Source organism: Sphaeramia orbicularis, chromosome 4 (genome assembly GCF_902148855.1).
Source record: "Sphaeramia orbicularis chromosome 4, fSphaOr1.1, whole genome shotgun sequence".
Taxonomy (NCBI): Eukaryota; Metazoa; Chordata; class Actinopteri; order Kurtiformes; family Apogonidae; genus Sphaeramia; species Sphaeramia orbicularis.
Genome location: NC_043960.1, coordinates 58,219,946 through 58,241,587, shown reverse-complemented (window position 1 = coordinate 58,241,587; position 21,642 = coordinate 58,219,946). Strand labels below are relative to the sequence as shown.

General features: G+C 37.6%; 1 protein-coding gene across 1 annotated transcript in view; it reads right to left on the bottom strand.

Annotated features, from left to right (window-relative positions):
- Positions 1–20,298, bottom strand: part of nwd1 (NACHT and WD repeat domain containing 1) — a gene marked incomplete at its 5' end in the record, with an annotated part of 28,864 nt that extends 8,566 nt beyond the window's left edge. Inside the window, 16 exons of the mRNA XM_030131649.1 lie at positions 1–97; positions 1,639–1,787; positions 4,110–4,200; positions 5,389–5,652; positions 7,038–7,243; positions 8,460–8,582; positions 8,843–9,040; positions 10,539–10,703; positions 12,796–12,913; positions 12,992–13,145; positions 13,218–13,421; positions 17,139–18,086; positions 18,351–18,720; positions 18,805–19,159; positions 20,058–20,174; positions 20,251–20,298. The exon at positions 1–97 is cut by the window's left edge and continues 177 nt beyond it. Of these exons, the coding sequence (XP_029987509.1) occupies positions 1–97; positions 1,639–1,787; positions 4,110–4,200; positions 5,389–5,652; positions 7,038–7,243; positions 8,460–8,582; positions 8,843–9,040; positions 10,539–10,703; positions 12,796–12,913; positions 12,992–13,145; positions 13,218–13,421; positions 17,139–18,086; positions 18,351–18,720; positions 18,805–19,159; positions 20,058–20,174; positions 20,251–20,298 (3,607 nt within the window). The remainder of the gene's footprint in view (positions 98–1,638; positions 1,788–4,109; positions 4,201–5,388; positions 5,653–7,037; positions 7,244–8,459; positions 8,583–8,842; positions 9,041–10,538; positions 10,704–12,795; positions 12,914–12,991; positions 13,146–13,217; positions 13,422–17,138; positions 18,087–18,350; positions 18,721–18,804; positions 19,160–20,057; positions 20,175–20,250) is intronic.
- Between the last annotated feature and the right edge of the window lie 1,344 nt (positions 20,299–21,642).

Below are 21,642 nucleotides of genomic sequence, written 5' to 3'. Positions count from 1 at the left end.
CTGAAACCACCACGTCTTTAAACCAGATCAGAGAGGAGACGGGGGCGTTGGCTCCACAGAGGGTGTCCAGCAGGGCTCCGGTGGTCACCGACCAGATCTGACAAAGAAACAACAGACGTTTACACCGAAGGAATAACAGAGGACACCTTTTAACCTTTAACTGCCATGTTTGGAATGGAAACAAAACATATTTGTTTTGTGCAAAAAAACACAAAATACTCTTTTTTTCCTTCAATATACAAAATAAAAATTTAATTTTTTTTTTTTTGCAGCCTGGCATATGTCAATGATAAACATCAACATTGGTTCGTAAACATTAAAACGTGTCTGTGCATTTTTTACTCATTTCAGAGAAGGGTGCTAGTGCAGTAATTTTCCATTGTTTACACTTTGCTACCAAATATAATACAAAATACTCATTGTCATATTTTTAACCCTTTAATTGTCACGTTTGTAATGTAAACAAACCATATTTTTGATACAAAAAAACATACAAAACTTTTTTTCAATATACTACAAAAAAATGGATTTTTTTTTTTTTTTTTTTTTTTTGCATCCTGAAGGACATGAATGATCAACACCAACACTGGTTAATATGCATTATTATTCGCAATGTCTACTGTCACAGTACTGTAGCATTAAATATGGGTTTGTCTATTGACACAGAGCCAATCAGATGTTAGCATTTGTACTAGAGCCAATCACAGATGCTGTTCCATGAACTCCTTCTCTTGTTGCCACAGTACTGTGGTCATATATGGAGTATACTTCAGTTCATTCATTTTTTTGTGTATTTTTCTACCACAGTACTGTGGCAGCTGATGGAAGAAAAGATGAATTAGTGACAGTATATAGTATAGAATAGGAATTATTGTTCTAAATACTCTATTTGTTATTTTATGGTGTTCTTCGCTCTGGAGAAGGTGGGCGGAGCTACATGTTAGATGCAGCAGTGTGTCATGTGACCTCTCAGTTCTGTGTCATGCAGTTTTCTCAGTGTATTCAGTACTGAGTAAACAGTCTGAAATTGGGCCGATCGCTGTGAAATATGCACAAGCTATTCTATACTGACCAATCACAAGTCTGGGGGGCGGTGTTTCGATATGTGTCGCACACAGACTTCTTTTTGTTCGCGAGTCAAAGTGATCTCCATGTCCACAAATCTGTTAACTGTTGTCAGTTGTTTACTTGATTCAAAAATAAGGACTGATTTACAGATTACACCCTGAACTCTCCAGTTTCTCTGACAAAAGCGTCACATCCGTCTTATCTGTGATTGGTTTACTCGCCGCCTGTTAGTCCCGCCTCCATATTTGGATTCAAGCCCCGCAACTTCAGACAGATTTCTCACTGAAAAAGACGGATGGATGGACAGAATATGATGTTCTGTTGTTTACAATGAGCTGATTTTATATTAGTGGCTTTTAGTGGCAGACTTTTAAAAATCATGCAAAAATGAACAACTTCTGAATTCTGACCTAATACAATTAAATTTTAAAAAAAAAGACCTTTTATAACATGAAGTGCAAAGTGTGCATAATTTGCTCACCTGGATAGCAGAGGGTTCACTATAAAGTAAATTAAATTAACATTTGATTTGTTTTTTCTGTCCTTGATTGTCTGCTAATCTTTTCTTACTCGTATGAGCTGGTCAGCAGATCCGGAGGCGAGCAGTCGACAGTTGGACGAAACAGCGGCCGACAACACGACGTCATCGTGATAAAGCTCCAAGAACCTATCCAAAACGTCTCTGTCAAGGTTAAAGAGGCTCAGGATGTGTTCACTGGCTGTGGGAAAACAGAAACACATGGTTCTGCTGTGAACACGGCGCTGGGGAAGCGTCAGGTCAATCAGCCAATCAGAGCAAAGACATAGAAATCTGCATCCGTCGTCAGTGAAACTAACTGAAAAGTATTTGTAAACCAGACTTATGCTGTTTGGGGCAGACAAAGGGTTTATCCCTGAAATCCCCCCAATCCTCTGTTATATAATGAATCAAATAAAGAACACAATGTACAAATAGGGATGTAACGATACGAAAATTTCATATCACGGTTATTGTGACCAAAATTATCAGGGTTATCATTATTATTGTGGTATTGTTGAAATTGTGCTTAAAATGTTCAAAAAGTACTGATACACACACTGAAATAATTTAACCAAGTTGTATTTAAAAATAAATAAATAAATAAAATAATAGGCACAATGCACCTTCTGTTGCAGAAACATTCAAATATTAACCCTTAGTGGTCTGAGCCTATTTTGGACGTTTTCAGTCCTTTTGGTTTGGCCTTTATATACTATAGAAACAAATGTTTACTATACCCATGTTTGGGATCTGTTTTTTCAGCACAACTTTATCTATATCATCTGTCTATTATTTTTTCACTTTAACCTACTATAAAAACATAAAAGGACAGAAAACACAAAATATATAAAATCTGATTTGAAAAATGTATATAATTTATTGCATAAATAACACACAGATACTTAACAAACCTTTTCAAAGACTTTAAAAGTGAATATTGGTTCCAAATATTAGGTACAGAAAATTAAATTTGTAATAAATAAAAACTATACTCAAATATTTGGCATAAAAGCAGATCTTTACATAAGGTTTTTTCCCCTAAAAGTGCGATAATCAAACACAGTTATCATGAGAATTAGAATTTAAACAGTAATACTAACTGTCTGCAATTTTACCACGGTTTGTTATACCACTAATCGTTACATCCCTGTGTACAAAAGATACCAACTTAATTTTGGATGATCGGCATGAACCAGATTTGAGCTTGACTGTCCTACTATATCTATAAATAATGTCCAAAAAACTGTTTTTTCAACAGAAGTGTCCCCATTTGGAGCAATGATTATACTGATGGAACACCCCAAACCAACAGGGTTCTTCTTCCCTACAGGTCACTGATGTTGGTGCTAAAGGGGATAGTTATCACGTTCACACCAAGGTTCTAATAGTTTGGGATTTTTCATTATAGTTTAGTTTTATTTAGTTTGGACTTTTTTTCTCTAATTCAGTCAGTTTTATTCATTTTCAGAGCAGGTTTGCGAGTTTTTATTAGGTTGTTTTTTTTTTTTTTTTTTTTTTTTTTAATAAATGCTTAGTTTTATTGTAGTTTTAGTTTTTTTTTTATATCTTTTCTCTTCTTCTCCGTCGTATTCACATAAATCCCAGACAGGACTCTGCTGCTTTCTCCTATCTTTAGTCTCCATGTTTCCAGGTAGAGTGGGGACCAGAAGACGACTGGAAACCACAAGTGACGGACCCTTAAATTTCATATGGTGCCACAAGCTAAAATTGCTAGAGTGAAATAAATCGCTTTCGTATCAATCCAACATTGACAAAAACGAAAACGAAGGGAATTTTATCCATAATCTTTATCTGTTTTAGTTAGATTTGTAAGCACACAATACAGTTTCAGTTCATTACCGTGTTTTCTTTTGATTATAGTTTTTATTTATTTCAGTTAACAAAAATGTTTTTTCAGTTCTAGTTTTCATCATTTCGTTAGTTTTCATTAACGATAATAACCTTGGTTTGAGCTACATGGACCTGATCGTGCCAGAATAATGGTCACAGAACCAAAACTCCACCTAGTGAATGAAAATGACCTCATACAAACTCTGGATAATAGACAGAACATGGACATTTGGAAGACCATCAATATGAACCACATTTGATCTCAGTGGGCCTATTATTGCTTGATTTATGTCCAAAAAACTGACGTTCAACTGCAGCGCCCCCATGTGGATGACTTATAATACTGATAGAGAAGCTGGGGTCCAATATGGTGGTTATCAAGGAGAAGAAATCCGACCAAATCTGTCTGAGTTATCGCCAAAACACCAAGGAGATCCAGTGGAGTTCAGGGTAAAACCATTATATTCCCTAAACTTCATTTCAGGATAGAATGAAAAATGGAAAAAACTTTACTGTGAAATGGGGGAAAACTTTCACAATAAAGCAGCAATAAATACTGCATTGAACAAAATCCTTAAATGTAATTTCCTAAAAACGTTTCTTTAAACCGTTTGGATCAACGTGATGACATAAATAAACCCCGTCTTCGTGTTTCCGGTTTCATTCGTACCTGCCATCAGTATTTTTTCATCTTTTGTCACTGAAAACAGAGACGGAACCAGAGGAAACTTGGAGGACGAGTGTTTCCCCGACTGTGAAATCTGAAAAACAGGAAACAGTAAAACACCGTCTGTATTCTCATAATGTGGAACAGATGGAAAACAGGAGCATTTCACTACATATTTCTGTCTTTGTTTAGTTCTTTATGTTTTAATGTCATAATTTACAGTGAAATTCATATTTTATGAATTAAGTTCAAACATTTGTGTTGTTTTTTTGTTGTTATTTTATTTTACCATAGATACTACATAACTTATACCATTTCATTATGAATAGAAAGGTCAAAGTTTTGTTCAAGTTTATTAAAACACTATTTATTTGTTGTTTTATTGCTTATTTTATTTATAACTGAGAAGCTGTGACACATTTTGAAAATAGAATATTTTAAATATTGAATTTATTTCACTTGATTTAAATTACATTTAATGTATTAAATCAATAAATTTAATATAAATATATGGTCCATTTTACTTTTTAATAACAGTTGTGTATTTTGTGCATGGTCACATATTTTACATATTTTTGTGTCTGTTTTATACAGTACTTTGATTTTTCATATATGGTCGTGTAGTTTTGTAACTTTCATGTGCAGATATTTGCATTTTTTGTCATTTTTTTCATCAGTTTTATATAAAATATCCTTTTAATTAGCAACGTTCCTTTAACAGTTACATTTTTTTATATGGTCACATATTTTAGTCTGTTCCAAGTGAAATAATCAGTAATATTTTTGTCTTTTTTTATAAGTTTTATTTGAAATAGTGGTATTTTGTCTATTGTTTAAATTATCATGCACGGTCCCATATTTCTGTAAGTGTCATATAATAGTATTTTTGTCTTTATGGCTCTTTTTTTCCATCACTTTTACAGAAAATAGTTCTGTTTTGTATTTATGATCTTTTTTAAAGTAATTTTTGTATAAAAGTTTCATTTTTTATGTATACAGTTACATATTTTGTTAGTTTTACATAAAATACTTGTGTTTTTGTCTTTACTGCTGCTTTTATTAGTGCATGTCAGATAGTTTTTTTTGTGCATATTCACACGTTTTCAGTGTTAAATAAAAAAATGAAAAATCCCTTTCTTCATGTTAAACTTTGTGATGCTGCAGTAATTAATGTGATGCGTCATAACTTCAGTCTGAACATTTAATGAAACCTGTTCATTTTTATTCTGTTTCTATAACAGTATACACACATTAAATCTCTACTTGAAGACCCTAACCCTACCTGGTAGAGAAAACCTTCTTTAGAAACCACAAACACTTTTCCACGCTTCGGTAGCGACGCTGTGGTCACGACCGTCACACATCTCTCCGAGTCCTGCAGCCGAGTCTCCACAAACTGTTTACCGTTACCGGGCTGAAAAACCCGAATCCGACTGGAGTCATGGAGAGAAATGACAGAATCCTGCAGGACTCCCAGAACCACCGAGCCTTCATCAGCGCCGACGATGAGGAGGGGCTCGGCTTCAGCCAGACTCCACACCTTCACCTGGAAACAGACCATCAGGGCGGGTTCACCTCCGAGTGGACTTATGAGGACGGCAGGGTTTGGATGACTGTTTCTATTTTGATGAATGGACTGGTTTGAACTCAGTTTTTACTTCATTTCACTTTTAGTTTCAGGTTTTAGGAGGAAAACCTTAATTTACTGAAGCTGAAAAAAGGTCAGATAGACCAGTGTCAGAGATGAGATAAAGATAAAAGAGGATAAGGAGTAAGATAAGGATAAAGATAAGATAAGATAAGATAAGATAAGATAAGATAAGATAAGATAAGATAAGATAAACATAAAGATAAGATAAGATAAGATAAACATAAAGATAAGATAAGATAAGATAAGATAAGATAAGATAAACATAAAGATAAGATAAAGATAAGATAAGATAAGATAAAGATAAGATAAAGATAAGATAAGATAAGATAAACATAAAGATAAGATAAGATAAGATAAACATAAAGATAAGATAAGATAAGATAAGATAAACATAAAGATAAGATAAAGATAAGATAAGATAAGATAAGATAAGATAAGATAAGATAAACATAAAGATAAGATAAGATAAGATAAGATAAGATAAGATAAGATAAGATAAGATAAGATAAGATAAACATAAAGATAAGATAAATTAACCCCCTAAGACCCAGCTATGGGTTTTCTGTCCATATTTGTGGAAAAAAGTTTCACAGCTTTATACAAAAAAAAAAAAAAAAGAAAAGAAAAGAAAACTGTCCACCACAAAGGACATTCCACAAAAAATTTAAAAACTGCATCTGAAAAAACTGTTGCATCAAGATGTTTCCAATATGGGCACTTATTTAATAAAAAAAACAAAAAAAAGCTTGTACTTTGCTGACATTTCCTGGGTCTTAGGAGGTTAAGACAAATTATTTATTTTCATTTTGCCAGTGCAGGACAGTAATAACTACTAATAAATACTAATACATCAGTTAAAATCATTTGTCACCTTTTATTGTGAAAAACCTCCATGGGTTTTCACATTGTAGTGAAAGACTTTTATTACCTTACCTTAAAATCTTGGCAGCTTTTACTATGAAAAACTGAACTTTATGTAAAAAAAATCTTGGGGACTTTTGTTGTGAAATGAACAAATGACATTACACAATTTACAAAACCACTGACTTAATATTGTGTAATGATATTTTATTGTTATTCTCTTGTATAATTGTGGAAACAGAACACTGTTGGAAACACATACCCATTATTATTTTAAATTATTTTTATCATTTTTCACTCTCACTTTACATGTAGTTGTATATTTTAGTAATGGTATTTATTAATAATAACATAGAATAATTTAATAAATAAAAACTAGAATAAATAGTCAAATAAACCCTAATAAACAGCAGTGATACCTGAGTGTGGATGTGAACGAAGAGCAGCTGCCTCTGCGCAGACAGGTGGAGGTGCACCGAGGGAGGGGCGGAGTCAGCAGGCACCGCCTCCTCAATGCACAGCAGCTGTCTGCCAGTCAACAAGCTCCACCTCCTCAGAGAACCGTCGGCAGCCAGTGAGAGGCAGTGGGAGGAGCTTTCAATCACCTTAACCGTCAGGATCGCAGCTACAGGAAAAGAAAGCACAGGATATTATTGATTAACCTCTTGGTATCCAGGTGAGCATATTATTATTATTATTATTATTATTATTATTATTATTATTACATATTGTTATTTATGGCTCAAGTTGATGAAGTACAAAATATATATATATATATAAAAAATTAAAAACAAACTGTATGAAAGACATTGTGACATTACTAAGGTCCTGTGCAGATTACAGGCTTTTGATGTGTTTCATACACATGATCCAAGTGGATTTACTGACATTATTATCATTAAAATACACAATCACACCAACATTTATTAACTGAATTATCACTGACGGACAGGTAGGGGTTCTGAAATCCTCCTAAAAATTTTTTAAAAATATATCATTTCACATAATTATGAATAATGCAGTTACTGTTAATACACATATAAAAACAGCTGGAAAAGTTTTAAGAAGACTAATGAACTAATAACACTGAAAAAGACAAAAACAAAACTCTGTTCAGACACTGACTGGAGACCAACCAGTAACAGAGTTAGTTTAGATCTCCTCATCAATTTGTTTTAGTTCAGTTTGTGCCTCAAACACCTTTGGGTGGATTATTATGGTATGGAAAAGCCTTTATTTATATCTGCTTTTATTATTTCTGACACTGGTCTAAAATGAAAGTGCATACTTATTTATGTACTGCTTTTAATGATCATATTGATAATATGTGTCTAAATTGTTCTCCTGAGTATATTTGGTATATACACACACACACACACACACACACACACTTTTTTTTGTATTGATCATTTTTTTTCCTTCTTTTTAAAAAAAATTCCCCATGGGGTTAACCCTTTAGGCGCTGGAGTTTGGTTTTTTTTTTGTATTTTTTTTAATTCTATTTTGATATCAAGATTCCACAAAGCTGTCTGTTTCATTCATTTCTGTTGCTTGTCACAATATTGTGACTTTGGCGCTTCAAGGGTTGTAAAATATTCCAGTTCTGATAATGTATTGGTCAGCATCATTTGTTAACTTTTACTCTGAAAAACCTGGAAAATGTTCACAATGTAGTGAATAAAGGAACTTTATTCTGAAAACTAAGGAGGCTTTTATTGTGAAAGACTATAGGATTATTCTGAAGAAAATCAGGAGGAATTTTACCGTGAAAAACAGGAAGACGTTTACTGTGAAAGTCTGAAGGGTTTTGCTGTAAAAACCTTATGTTCAGACTGATGTACCTGTGTGACCCAGCAGAATGTGCATGAGCTGTTGGTCATCCAGGCTCCAAACCACCACCACGCCATCGTCACAACCGGCCACCAGAAGCCCCGCCTCCAGACTGACGTCCAGACAAACCACACCTGACAACATGGAACAGAAAGAACGGTCACATGTAGAAAACCTCCAGTTCAGTCACTTTAAATACAACAGAAAACCCCCTCTAAGGACTACCTTTAGAACAGGGCGCTCAGGTTTATTTATGGTGTTTTTGCAATAAAAGTGTTACTTAATCTTGTATATAAGGCGTCTGTTTTATTTATTCCTGCTGCTTTCTGAGCCACTGCATGGAAATCTCATTGTGATGTAAATCTGAATTGACAAGTAAAGCCTCCGTTCTGACCTCCTTGGATTCCTGTCATGGTGTGCTGCAGCGCCCCCCCTGGCGACTGCAGGAAGCTGCACTTGGGGATGAGGATCGGCTCCGAATACGTCAGCAGCCACTCCTCGCACTGACGACACAGCTGGCCAATCAGAGACGGGTAGGGCGTGGCCAGAGAGCACAGTCTGGCCAACAGCTCAGCATAAAACAAAGACATGTCTGTGGGCGGAGTTTAGCATCTTCTCAGTTTATTTTGGTTCACTTTTTCCTGTTTAGAATAATTTTTAGCAAAACCTTCTTTTTCCTTTACTTCTACCATCATTTTTGGATTTTTATTGTTAAAAATGTAACCAAGGAAATCTCTAAACCAGGGCTGTCAAACATACGGCCCATGGGCCAAAACCAGCTGTCAAAGGGTCCAATGTGGCCCAGGGATGAACCAGTGAAACGCAGATTTTACACTGAAAATATAAAGTCAATAGTGTCAACATCATTTTAGGTCATGTGTAAATGATTAGATAAGGCATAATACTGCTAAAATTGCACTTATTTTTCTTAATAAATTTCAGGTTGTTTATGTTGTTTGCATTTTTTAAAGGATAGTTTGTAGACATAAACATTTTCATAACGTAATTTTTCTTTTTTTCAGTCAAAAACAGAAAAGTTCGGAGTTGACATCATGTACCTGTTATTATGTTCTTACATCACATCACCGAAAGATGGGAATGAGCTTCAAAATAATTGAAACTGGACAGTTTTATTTCAGTTTCTACATTTATCAAAAGTATTTTGGACATTTGAACAGACACATGCTGCTACTTACATGTGTTTTATGTCCGTTTTCTTTTTAGTTTTAACGTCTTTGTAATCACCTTATATTTTTATCATGTCATTTGCAAGGTTATAATAGTTTTGGATTTTTCATTATAGTTTAGTTTTATTTAGTTTTGAATTTTTTTTCTCTAATTCAGTTAGTTTTAATTCGTTTTTAGAGCAGGTTTGCTAGTTTTTATTAGTTTTTGTTATTTCCTAAATGCTTAGTTTTAGTTTTTTTAATATCTTTTCTCTTCTTCGCTGTCAAATTCACATAAATCCCAGACAGGACTCTGCTGCTTTCTCCCAACTTTAGTCTCCATGTTTCCAGGTAGAGTGGGGACCAGAAGACGACTGGAAACCACAAGTGACCAGAGGAGATGGACCGTTAAATATCATATGGTGCAGTCAGCTAAAATTGCTTGAAGGAAATAAATCAATTTCATACCAATCCAACATTGACAAAGAGGAAAACAAAGGGAATTTTATCCATAATTTTTATACGTTTCAGTTCGTTTTGTAAACACACAATACAGTTTCAGTTAGTTACCATTTTTTTCTTTTAATTATAGTTTTTATTTATTTCAGTTAATGAAAATGTTTTTACAATTCTAGTTTTCGTCATTTTGTTAGTTTTCGTTAATGATAATAACCTTGGTCATTTGTCATTTTTACGTTTTTATATATGATCCCCTCCCTTCTGCTAGGTCGTTATTGTAAATGAGAATGTTTTCTTAAAGACTTACTAGGTTAAATTAAGGTTAAATAAAGAAAGAAAATGTTATTTTCCTGCTCCGACCCACTTGAGATCATATATTGAGCTGAATGTGGAACCTGAACTAAAATGAGTTTGACACCCGTGTTTTCAATGATCTGATGAATGTGACATGAAAACATGACCGACCCATTTGACCATTGAGGAAGTCCAGACTGGGTTTGATCAGGACCAGGGCGTCCCGGATCAACCTGGTCTCGGTGCAGTCCATGTACTTGGAGCTCTGGTCCAGGTCCTGGATCACAGATGACACCCCACAGACCCTGGTTTTACAGAACAGCCACTCAGCGCTGCCTGGAAACACAACAACGAATGAAGGAGATGAACTCTGACATCTGCACAGATTAAAAGAACAACTTTCTATTTTATTCAGTATTTAATTTTGATGTTTGATGGATAGATTTCCTGATTTCTCCAAATATAAATGAAACGCTTGGGGTGAAACTGCTTTTAGAAATGTATCTGTCATATGTGATCACATTTCAGAAGTAGAAATTAAAGTCCACTGCTGATTCTAAAGTCCATTTTTAGCTTCCTGTTAAGACGTGGCTTATACAACATTTATATAAAACACCAACTATATTTTATCACTGAACATATTTTCTGTTTCTCATGAAGTAAATTCTGTCTCTTCGTCCACAACAGGCATCAGCGTCTTCTTTTCATCTATTTTCTTGAGAAATATCTGTTGTTTCTGACGATAAAAGTGACATTTTTCCTTCAGGTTTTATACTTAGGTACGTTTACAAAAATGTTGATTACAGGTAAATAAGCTATAACAAAAAAGTCTAGATAACCAATTTGATTTAAGACTTTCATTATAACAGGAACAGATTTCTTGATGTGTTTTTTTTTTTTTTTTTTTGCAATAAAAGTGTCAGAAAACATCTTTTTTGCCCAGTCTTTTGCACCTTGTTTTAGAAAGAATATAACTTTCAATATCTGGCCAGTAACTGCTGCGGTTTGGCATACATATGGATTTTTGTTCAAGGAAAAGACTAGTGAAAACGACAAGTTGATAGGACTAATATTTTGGGAGATATTAGTAATTTTGGAATACAATAGCCTTACAATCACATTGCTACGCCCAGAATCATAGAATCATCGTTGAAGTGGGTTACCTAGCAACAGATAAACAATAGGGCCATGTTGCCATGCTGTCAAATTTCTGGTGCAGACACAGACATTGATTCAAGATTCAAATTTGTCATTTCAGCATATAGAATACATAGAAATGAAACATTGTACTCAGGTCCCCGAATGTCAGCAGCATTTTGTAAATAGTATAAATTACTGATAAAATAATAAAATAAGATACTGATATAAAATGGCAATAACAATAACAGCTGAGAGGTTATTTAACTGAAAAAGACTGGAATTTAATAAGGAAATAAAGAAAGTAAAGGAATGAACTGGATCAGATGATCTAGAACCCGGGGTTCCCCACAGGTCAGTGCATGAGTACAGTGTTTTTCAACCGCGGGGTCATCTGGAATTCAAATGGGGCTGCCTGAAATTTCTAGTTAATTGATAAAAATAAAAACCTTACTAATAAAAAATATGTTGAGTTGACAGAGACAATTATATTCCATACCAGACAAACTAAACTGCAGCACTGTGGTTCTGTTTATCTGTCAAATGTTCATTGTGGTCAGTTTCAGATGCTGCAGCTCTTTCATAATTCAGTTTCAGTTCTTGTTTGTTCAGTATTAATTGTCCTCCTTGTAAATCACAGCTGACTGACTGTACACATCCTGACCAAGGAAAATCCAATTCTCCCTTTGTGCAGTAATCTACACCTGGATTTTCTGCCTCCGTCCAGAATAATATACATTATATAGACTAAATGTCCTCTAAAATTAATGTTTATTTTCAACATAGTATAGCAAACTATTACATGACTGAATGATGAACAAATTAATTTCAGCAAAAAAAAAAACTTCTGTGTTTTGAATGTCTGGGGTCACCAGAAATTTGTGATGTTAAAATGGGGTCACAAGACAAAAAAGGTTGGAGACCACTGCACTAGTATGTAATAAATATTTAAAATAGTGTGTTGTAGTAAAAAATAGAACAACAGACTTGAATTTTTTAAGCATTTATTTTGAAAAACAAGTGTAAATGTTCAGAACGAAATTTTGTGAGATTATAGAAATAAGACGACACCAGAACTCTTGTATATTTATTTAGTTTAAAATTTGATTGAATTTTTTAATTTCCTTGTTTTATGATTTTTTTCTTCCTGTTATTCCTTTTTTTCAGTTTGTGTTGATGTCATGGTTTGGAAATGAGAGACTTCTAAACTTCTACAATAAAAATAAAATTCAAATCAAACATAAATGTCCATCTGTCAGAGCCCTATGTCTCGCTGCGTCCTGCTTCTTACCGATAACCTCTTGTTTTAACTCGTCCCACAGACCCGCGTGCAGGAGGTCAAAGGGCAGCTCCTGGAGTTTCCTGACATTCGCCAACCCGGGGGTGAACCACAGCGGTTGGGGCGGGACCTGAAACACCACAGAACCAATCAGAACAAAGCACATTCATGGTTCCAACAGACCCAATTGGCGTCTCTGCGGTCGTACCTTCCTGTCGGACAGGACCAGTGACAGACCCGGCAGAGCCACCGGCTTCAACTTCCCCGACCAGCGACCCATAAAGTACTCAGACAGGATCTTTAGGCTCCGCCCCCGCCGCTCTGACGTCAGATACCGGGCTGAAACCGCTTCGTACAGACGCCTGGACACACGGCTCAGGATTAGAACTCATCCAACTCACTGAGATCAGGCGTTTTACGTGGCGTGTTCTCACCGGCTGCTGAAGGCGACGGTGGCGACGCCGGCGCTCCAACGCTCCTCCAGGTGGCGGTCCAGGTCCTGTCTGAGCCGAGCCCAGAGGAGGGGGGGCAGCCGGATCAACGAGGGGGTGGGAGGGAGGGAGTACCTGTACACCTCTTTGATTACATCATCATCAAGAGACAAGATGTCGCGTAGCTCCGCCTCCAGAAGACCTTCCCTGTCCAATCACAAGACATTATTCTGCATTTGTTTACAACCGAGGCTCAATGAACCTTAAAAACGAAGGACTCATGCATGAACTGGAGGAAAAGTTAATGTTTTACCACAGACTATATACAGATGATATTCATCTACAAACAGAAGCTCAACTGTTGCATCTGGACGGAAAAGTTGTTTAAGTTTTACAAATATTTCAACAGATTCTCGACATTAACGGATTCAAATCAGGAGCAGAAGGAAAACAAAAACCTTCAAGTAAAATGTGTCAGAGGTGGGTCTTACCTTATGTTTATTATAATATATATCTATAATAGTATATCCTTTATCACCTGTATAAATCCTTACATGTTGTACATATTTCTTTTATATGGAGTATAGAGTTGGCTTTTTGTATATATCAGTATTTCTTTGTAGTTTTTTTTTAATATTGTCAATGTTGGTCAGTACATAGTTTCATATTTTCGTATAATTTTGTGTGATATTTTATACAGTCTTTCTTTTTAGACTTGCAGTGTTTGCTGCTAAACTGATTTTCATTGTTCCTGTAACTGTGACAATATAAATCTATTCTATTGTATTCTATTGTATTCGATTCTATTCTATACTATTTCATTCTATTCTATTTTATACTATTCTATTCTATACTATTTTATACTATTGAGGTTTTGCACAAACGTCACATGATCACGTGGTTTTGTTTACGACGCCATATTGGTAGGCAAGCTTTCCTTGGATCGTACAACGTGTTAAATGATGGACCTGCTGAACTCCTGTGTGCTGTTTATAACTTAGCTTTCACCAATTATAAGTTCTGCATACAGACCACTGGGTTCCATTGGTGTCAGCGGTGGTTCTGTTCTGCCAAACGCTGTTTATAGTTATTACCGCGGTTAGCGTAGCTTCTCAGTATAGTTAGCCTGTGTGTCTGTGGCGCTTAGCGGCGTGGAAAAAAGAATTGTCATCATGTGGTACGGTGATGAAGACCCCTCTAAACCCACCAGGAGGACTTCCCCTGGACTATCACCTATAGAGAGAGAGTGATTGATGGCAGCCAGCGTTTCCTCAGCTGGGTGAAGCAGCTGAAAGTGGCAGTCGGAGCTATGGTGGGCGACACCAGTGAGTTCAGCTGGAGCTGGTGAGAACACTCCCCACCCGTCTGTGACAGTCTGCTTTAACTATGGGACAGCCTTCCACATGCGGTCGAGTCAAATTATGCGGCTGTGAAAGAGAAGATGGGATGGGCTTTTGGACACAGACAGTTAATGGACTGTTTTAGAGCTCACATATGGGCTCGTTCACCAGTTCTGGGGCAGAGCCTGGAGGTGTACGGCTGATGTGAGTCGGTTGGAGCTGGTACTGGTGTTTTTGCCTCCAAGTTGCACGTGCATCACTGTTGTTAGTGAACACTGAAACTCATCTATTGCCGCATTTCCACTATGTGGAACCGGCTCAACTCAACTCGGGTACCAGATACTATTCCTGCAGACCGTTTCCATTACAGGATACTACAGACTTTACAGTACCTGGTCGTCATAGCGATGTGGTGTGTTACTTCTGTGTCATCTGCTCAGAGTTGCTGATAAACTCGCTCGTTGCATGTTGTCTCGTTAAGCTCATGCTGAATTTTTACGTCGGCCACCAATGACTGAATCTCCTGACTGAATGGTGTAGTTTTACAGACTGTCGTCATGTAGATTAACCTGCCGCTACATTTACTGTAAACTTCCACATCTGTTTTTTGTAAAACGGTGGGTCACAGAGACGACTGTCTGACCAGTCAGTGGTCTGCAGTGTTTACAAGTCACGTTTTAGTATCTGTTCCCCAGTCTTGGAACCTCGGCGGAGGTGATACCAAAAAACTAGTACCAGGTACCAGATTCCAGGTCCTTTTTTCGTAATGGAAACGCAAAAAAGCCGAGTGGAGTCGAGTCGAACCGAGCCGGTACCACGTAGTTGAAACGCAGCATATGGTGCCTTTATCACAGGCAGACATACTCGCAAATAACAAAACACGCAAACACGAGTCCAAAGAAAAGCACGAAATAAAGCAACAGTTCTGACGTTCTGGATCCAGATAGTGTGCCTACCAATATGGCGGTGTAAACGACAATCACATGACCAGTGACGTCAGCTGCAAGTCCTCTGTTCTATTCTATTCTGTTCTATTCTATTCTATTCTATTCTATTCTATTCTATAATTAGATAAAGTTAGTAAATTGATGGTCCATATCACACATGTCAAATGCAAGATGAGCCCATAAAACATGAAATAATAGAAAATGCTGTAAAAGATGCACTAAGACACACATAATGAACAAAAAACAACAAACTGCTACAAATAAACATAGTGACAACAGATGCTGTGAACTGACCAGAATCAGAAGCTCGTTACTGTCATTGTACAAGTACAACGAAATTGAGGTAGAGCTCTCCAGTTTAGTGCAAGAAATTACAAGGCACAACAAATGACAGTAAGAAGGCACACTTCTTTACATTAGACAAAATAAAAATATCAAAAACAGAAGTATTGCAATTAGGAATGTTTGTAAAAAAAAAAAAAAAAAAAAAATATATATATATATATACATATATATATATATATATATATATATATATATATATATATATATATATATATATATATATACAGAATTAAGTAGTGCAAATAGTATGAGAGTAGTGCAAATGACATGAGAAATAAATATTGTAGGATAAATAGTGTGAAAGGATAAAATAATAAGACTGTCAACATTAGACTGATATTGCACATGTTACAGGGTGTGGTGAGGTTATTGCAGTGAACCTCAGTGTTCTTGTGGGTGTCTTATTGATGTTTTCTTTGGTTATTTATTATGGTGATAACTTTGGGGAAGAAGCTGTCCCTCAGTCTGTCTGTCTGTCTGCCCTTTGATACTCAACTTTTATTTACAGAGTACATTTCGGAGCCTTTACTTTTACTGCAATAAATAAGTTTAATTAGTACTTTTCTTACACAAATATCTGTACTTCTACTGGAGGAAACTGTGTTCAACTCATAACCTTCCAGCGTCCAGCTGAGTATATGATACACACTTTACACTTTATGTTATAAAAGGTCGTATTATTTATTTATTTGTTTTAGGTCAGAGTTCAAAAGTTGTTCATATTTGCATGAGTTTTTAAATTCTGATCCATCCACTAAAAGCAGCACATTGTAAACAGTGTTAAATACCTACACTAACACCCTCCTACCAAGTGAGTATAAAATGCACACCAACACATTTAGCATTTAACATTTGACCTAGAACCAAATATAATAATGTATATGAACCAACATTGGTGTTAATTATTGACATGTGACAGGATGAAAAAAAAAAAAAAAAATCAATAATACAATTTTTAAGGAGAATATTGAAAAAAAAAAAAAGTATTTTGTGTTTTTTGCATCAGAAATGATGGTTTGTTTCTATTACAAACATGGCATTTAAAGGGTTAAAAATATGACAGTTATTGAGTATTTGGTATTTTTATTTATGGCTCAAGTTAATTAACTACCAAAAAATGTTGACATTACTACGCAGATTATGTGCTTTTGGTGGATAGGACGACTATGGGCGGATATCGGAGGGTTCACACAAACTACAACTAAACTGAAATAGAAAAAAAATAAATAATAAAAATGAATACACACTATTTTGTCTATTTTTAGTCTTTTCTTATGTCGTTCTCATCTTACCTCGCCAAAGCGATGTATCCCAAGGCTCCGCCCACCAGCTCCCTCCCATGTTTCTCCTCCAGCGTGTGGAGGATCTGTTTCATCATTTCCTGTGCGTTGGCGCCCACTCGGACCTGGACCAGCGGTGTGAAGGACCTCCAGTGTTTGGCCGCCGACAGCATCAGTTTGAGGTGCAGCGGACATCCCGTCTGCTCGAAGCTCTTCAACACGACGTCGCTCTGCTCAGGGGTCAAAGTTCTCTGCGACGCCTGCAAGTACGAGTCCATGATCTGTTTCCCTTCGTCACCGGACAAACGCTCCACTTCGAAGAAGTTATCTAGAGTCTCCAACCTCATCCTCATGCTTGCAAACGCCTCGCTGTTGGTCTCCATGGAAACCACCAGGTGGACGTTGGGAGGGACGTCCAAGGGCAGCCAGCGGAACTTCTGAGCGTTCTGTCGATCCGAGAGCTGATCCACGCCGTCCAGAACGATGAGCAGAGTGTTGCCCTGTTGGGAAACCCGCTCCAGAACGTCCTGGAAACACCTGAGCAGGTGGGTGTCGGCCGGCAGCGGTGTGGGCGGAGCCAACCCAAAAGCCAGGCAGATCTGGAGGCAGAGGCTGTGCAGGACGTGTTCGACGTCGAAGCTCCGGGGGTAAACGGCCGACAGCAGCCGGATCACCACCGCTGCCCGGGCCTCCAGGACGCTACGCATCTCCTGGGCCAGTTTACAGAGCAGCGCCGTCTTCCCCATCCCGGCGCCGCCGTGGACGACCAGTGGGCTGTGGCGGGCATTGGTCGACTCCCACATGTTCAGACAGATTTTACCCAGAAGCCCCTCCCTCCCATGGAGACCCTCACACAGCTCAGCGCTCATGGCAACATGGCGGCTGACTTCTTCAACCACCCAGTCGGACATTTCCACCTGTTCGTCGTCAATATTTCCCCAAAGTCTCCTCTGCTGAGAACTGTCACGAAAAGGAAAAACATAACAATTAAAGGCTCAACATGGAAGGAAGAAAGGAAGGAAGGAAGGAAGGAAGGAAGAAAGGATGGATGGATGGACTTTATTGATCCCAATCTGGAAAATTTCAGATAAATCACTTAAAGGTTAAATATAGAGAACATTTCCTTTGGGAACTTCCACATCAGTACCTCTGGGTCTTTCTGGGTTCAATGGAAACCATCATAAACAGTCTGAATAGTAACTGGTCTGTAACTGGTGGTTCTACCTCGGGTTCACGTCCAGCGGTGAGTCCACTATTGTGCTGATCCTGGCCTTCATCTGAGAGACGAACTGTTCGCAGACGCTGTCCAGGTACTGAGCATGCTCCTTGCGTTTGGGGTCGATGCCGCCCTTGTGGAGCTCCACACAGTGCAGGTTGAGGATCTTTTGTAACGTGGCGTAGAGGCGGGCCTTCAGGGCGGCGAGGAGTCCCTGGGCGTCGGCGTCCAATAGGCCGTCCGCCGTCACGTCCATGAACTTGGCGAGACGTTTGGGACCGTCCCTCACCCGCTGTCGGGGAATCTCCCGGACGAAGAGCAGAGCCGACGCTTGTCCGTCGTCCTTCCACAAACCCTGCTCGAACTCTCGCTCTGTGACTGCGGATGAAGAGGAGGAAGACGATGAGATTTCAGGAATACTTCCAGAACAAAGACCATCTGTGTGAGGGTCTGCTTTCTGACCTGATGTGTAGAAGTCTTGTTTCTGCTCAGCTGTGATGTGTCCGTCCACCGCAGCGTCCGTGGCGGCGTTGCGTAGGAACTGCAACAGTTGAGTCTCTGTGAGACGCCAGCGGGCGGCGTCGCTGTCACGCTGCTGCCCGCTCTCAGGTCGGAGGTCACCGTAGTGGGCAAAGTGAGCTGTGATTGGCTGCAGGATGTAGGTGGGCGGGACTGCGTTGTCGTCTTTTAGGTACCACTGACTCAGCAGCTTCACACCCTCAGCATTTTTGGACAGTTTGGACAAAAACACTTCAAACTGTTTCTCTGGAATGACCCGAGGAAGAGCTCGGTGGCCGTACCGGTTCCCCAGCAGAGCCTTTGGAGCCAGAAAACCAAAAAAATAAAGAGGAAACAGGAAGAGAAGACAAGGAAGAGTCTCCAAATAAGCACAATGTGACATGGTTGATGTTAGAATGGATCAGTTGTGTTCTGGTTATTTTATTTAGTCACTACAGCTATTGCTAACAAAGCTGTGGCCACATTAACCCTTAAAGACCCAAACATCGACCCAAACCATCTACTGATGTAAACTGTTTAATATCTGTTGATCCATTAATCCTATCAATACATGTAAATAATTGGTGTAAAATACAGTTATTCGTCTTTTCATGGTCATCGTATTACCCATTTGCACATTCAGAGGTTCCGTTACCGTGGAAACAGCGTCATCTTCTACAACATTGATTCACCAGTAAAACTCATGCAGTTGGATCAATGACAGTGGATGGACACACTGGGTTTATGTTCAGTTAATGAGAGATTTTACAGAAATAGTCACTTTTCTTCAGTTTTCTCTGTTTTAATATAATAACCCTCAACTTTAATCTGAGCTTTTATGAATATCTATATGATCAGAGAATTAAATAGATGATTTCCCTGAAAAAACACATAATACAGAGGATAATATTATAATAAAGAGTGACAAATAATGAAAAAACACAAAACAAACTGCCAGAAAAGTCCCACTGGGTCTTTATAGTTTAACCCATAAAAACCCAGTGGGACTTTTGTGTCAGTTCCCAATGATTTTTTGGTTTTGGTTGCCAGGGGAAGTTATGGGTTAATGTGCCCAGAGCTGTGTTAGCATTAGCCATAGCAACTAAAAACATAACGAGAACACAACTGATTCATTCCAGCGTCAACCATGTCACACTGTGATTATGTGGAGACTCTTTGTCTTCTCCTCTGGGTCTTTATGGGTTCAAAACACTCACGGTGAAAGCTGGAACGGCTGAAATCCTCTTACACCTCTGGATCTCCTGCACAAAAAGTTCACAGGCCTCGTGGTCTCCAAAGGGGACGTTCCGGATCCCCCAGCGCAGATCGACCACCTGAACAGGAAGGAAACTCACAGATCATGAAGGCGTCACGGACCCGGACCTTCAGCATCAAGGATGAAGGACTGACCTCAAACACCAGCCCCAGACCACGACAGAAGCCAAGGACTTCTGGGTAGGCCTTGTCCAGGAGGACTCTCCTCTCACTGCTCATGTCTGCAGAGGACGAACACAGACGTGTTTCACAAAAAGGACAAAACTGTCCAGTAAAAAGTCTGAGGCTGAACCATCCTGATCATCCCACAGATTCAAATGAGTCCAGATTTGGACAAGAAGCAAAAGCACATAATCTGTGCAGTTCAATAACAATGTCAACATGTTTCCATACAGTCTGTTTACCTTTTTTTTCATTTCATCAACTTGAGCCATAAACAAAAATACCAAATACTCCATAACTGTCATATTTTTAACTCCTTAAATGCCATGATTGTAATATAAACAAACCATATTTTTTTAAAGTTAAAAAACACCAAAGATATTCTGGTGTCAATATTCAACATAAAAATTGAATTAGTTATTTTTTGATTTTTTCATCCTGTCATATGTCAATAATTAACACCAACACTGGTTAATATACATTATTATTTTTAGTGCTAGGTCAAATGTTAAATGTGTCTGTGTGCATTTTATACTCACTGTATTTTAGTGGCTGGGTCAGGATTTTAAAAAATCATGCAAAAATGAACAACTTTTGAATTCTGACCTAAAACAAATTGTGAAAAATAATGAGACCTTTAATAAGACAAAAGTGCAAAGTGTGCATAAAATGCTCACCCAGATGGTATGCGTTCAACTTCTTTCTTCCTCCTATTCCACATAAATTTCGAGGTAAAGCTGTCCAATTTGAAAAAGACATCCTTTGATTTGAGGAAAATTGTGAGAAAAGTAAAAATGGTCAAACCTACTCCTGTTTGGAGCCAATTTTTCACTTTTTTGACCTTTTATAACATGAAGTGCAACGTGTGCATAACATTCTCATTCAGATACCGGAGGATTAAGGAGAAGGAAGTGATAATACAATGTTAAAACAGTCTATGGATTAAGTTTACCCATAAAGAGCCAGTGCTACTAATGTGGCAGTTCCAAAGTAGTTTTATTCTCTATATTTAACTTTTCTTAAGTGATTTTTAAACATTTATCACAATATTATCTTCTGTATTTTGTGTTTTTACAGTACAAATCAGGTATTTTTCTTTATTTAATTCACTGATCATGTAGCTATTCATAAAAGCTCAGATTAAAATTGAGGGTTATTATATAAAAACAGAGAAAACTGAAGAAATAGTGACTTTTTCAATGAAGTCTATCATTAACTGAACATAAACCCAGTGTGTCCATCCACTGTCATTGATCCAACTCCATGGGTTTTACGGGTGAATCAATGTTGTAGAAGATGACGGTGTTTCCATGGTAACTATGGAGCCTCTGAACGTCCAAATGGGTCATATCTGATGACCATGAA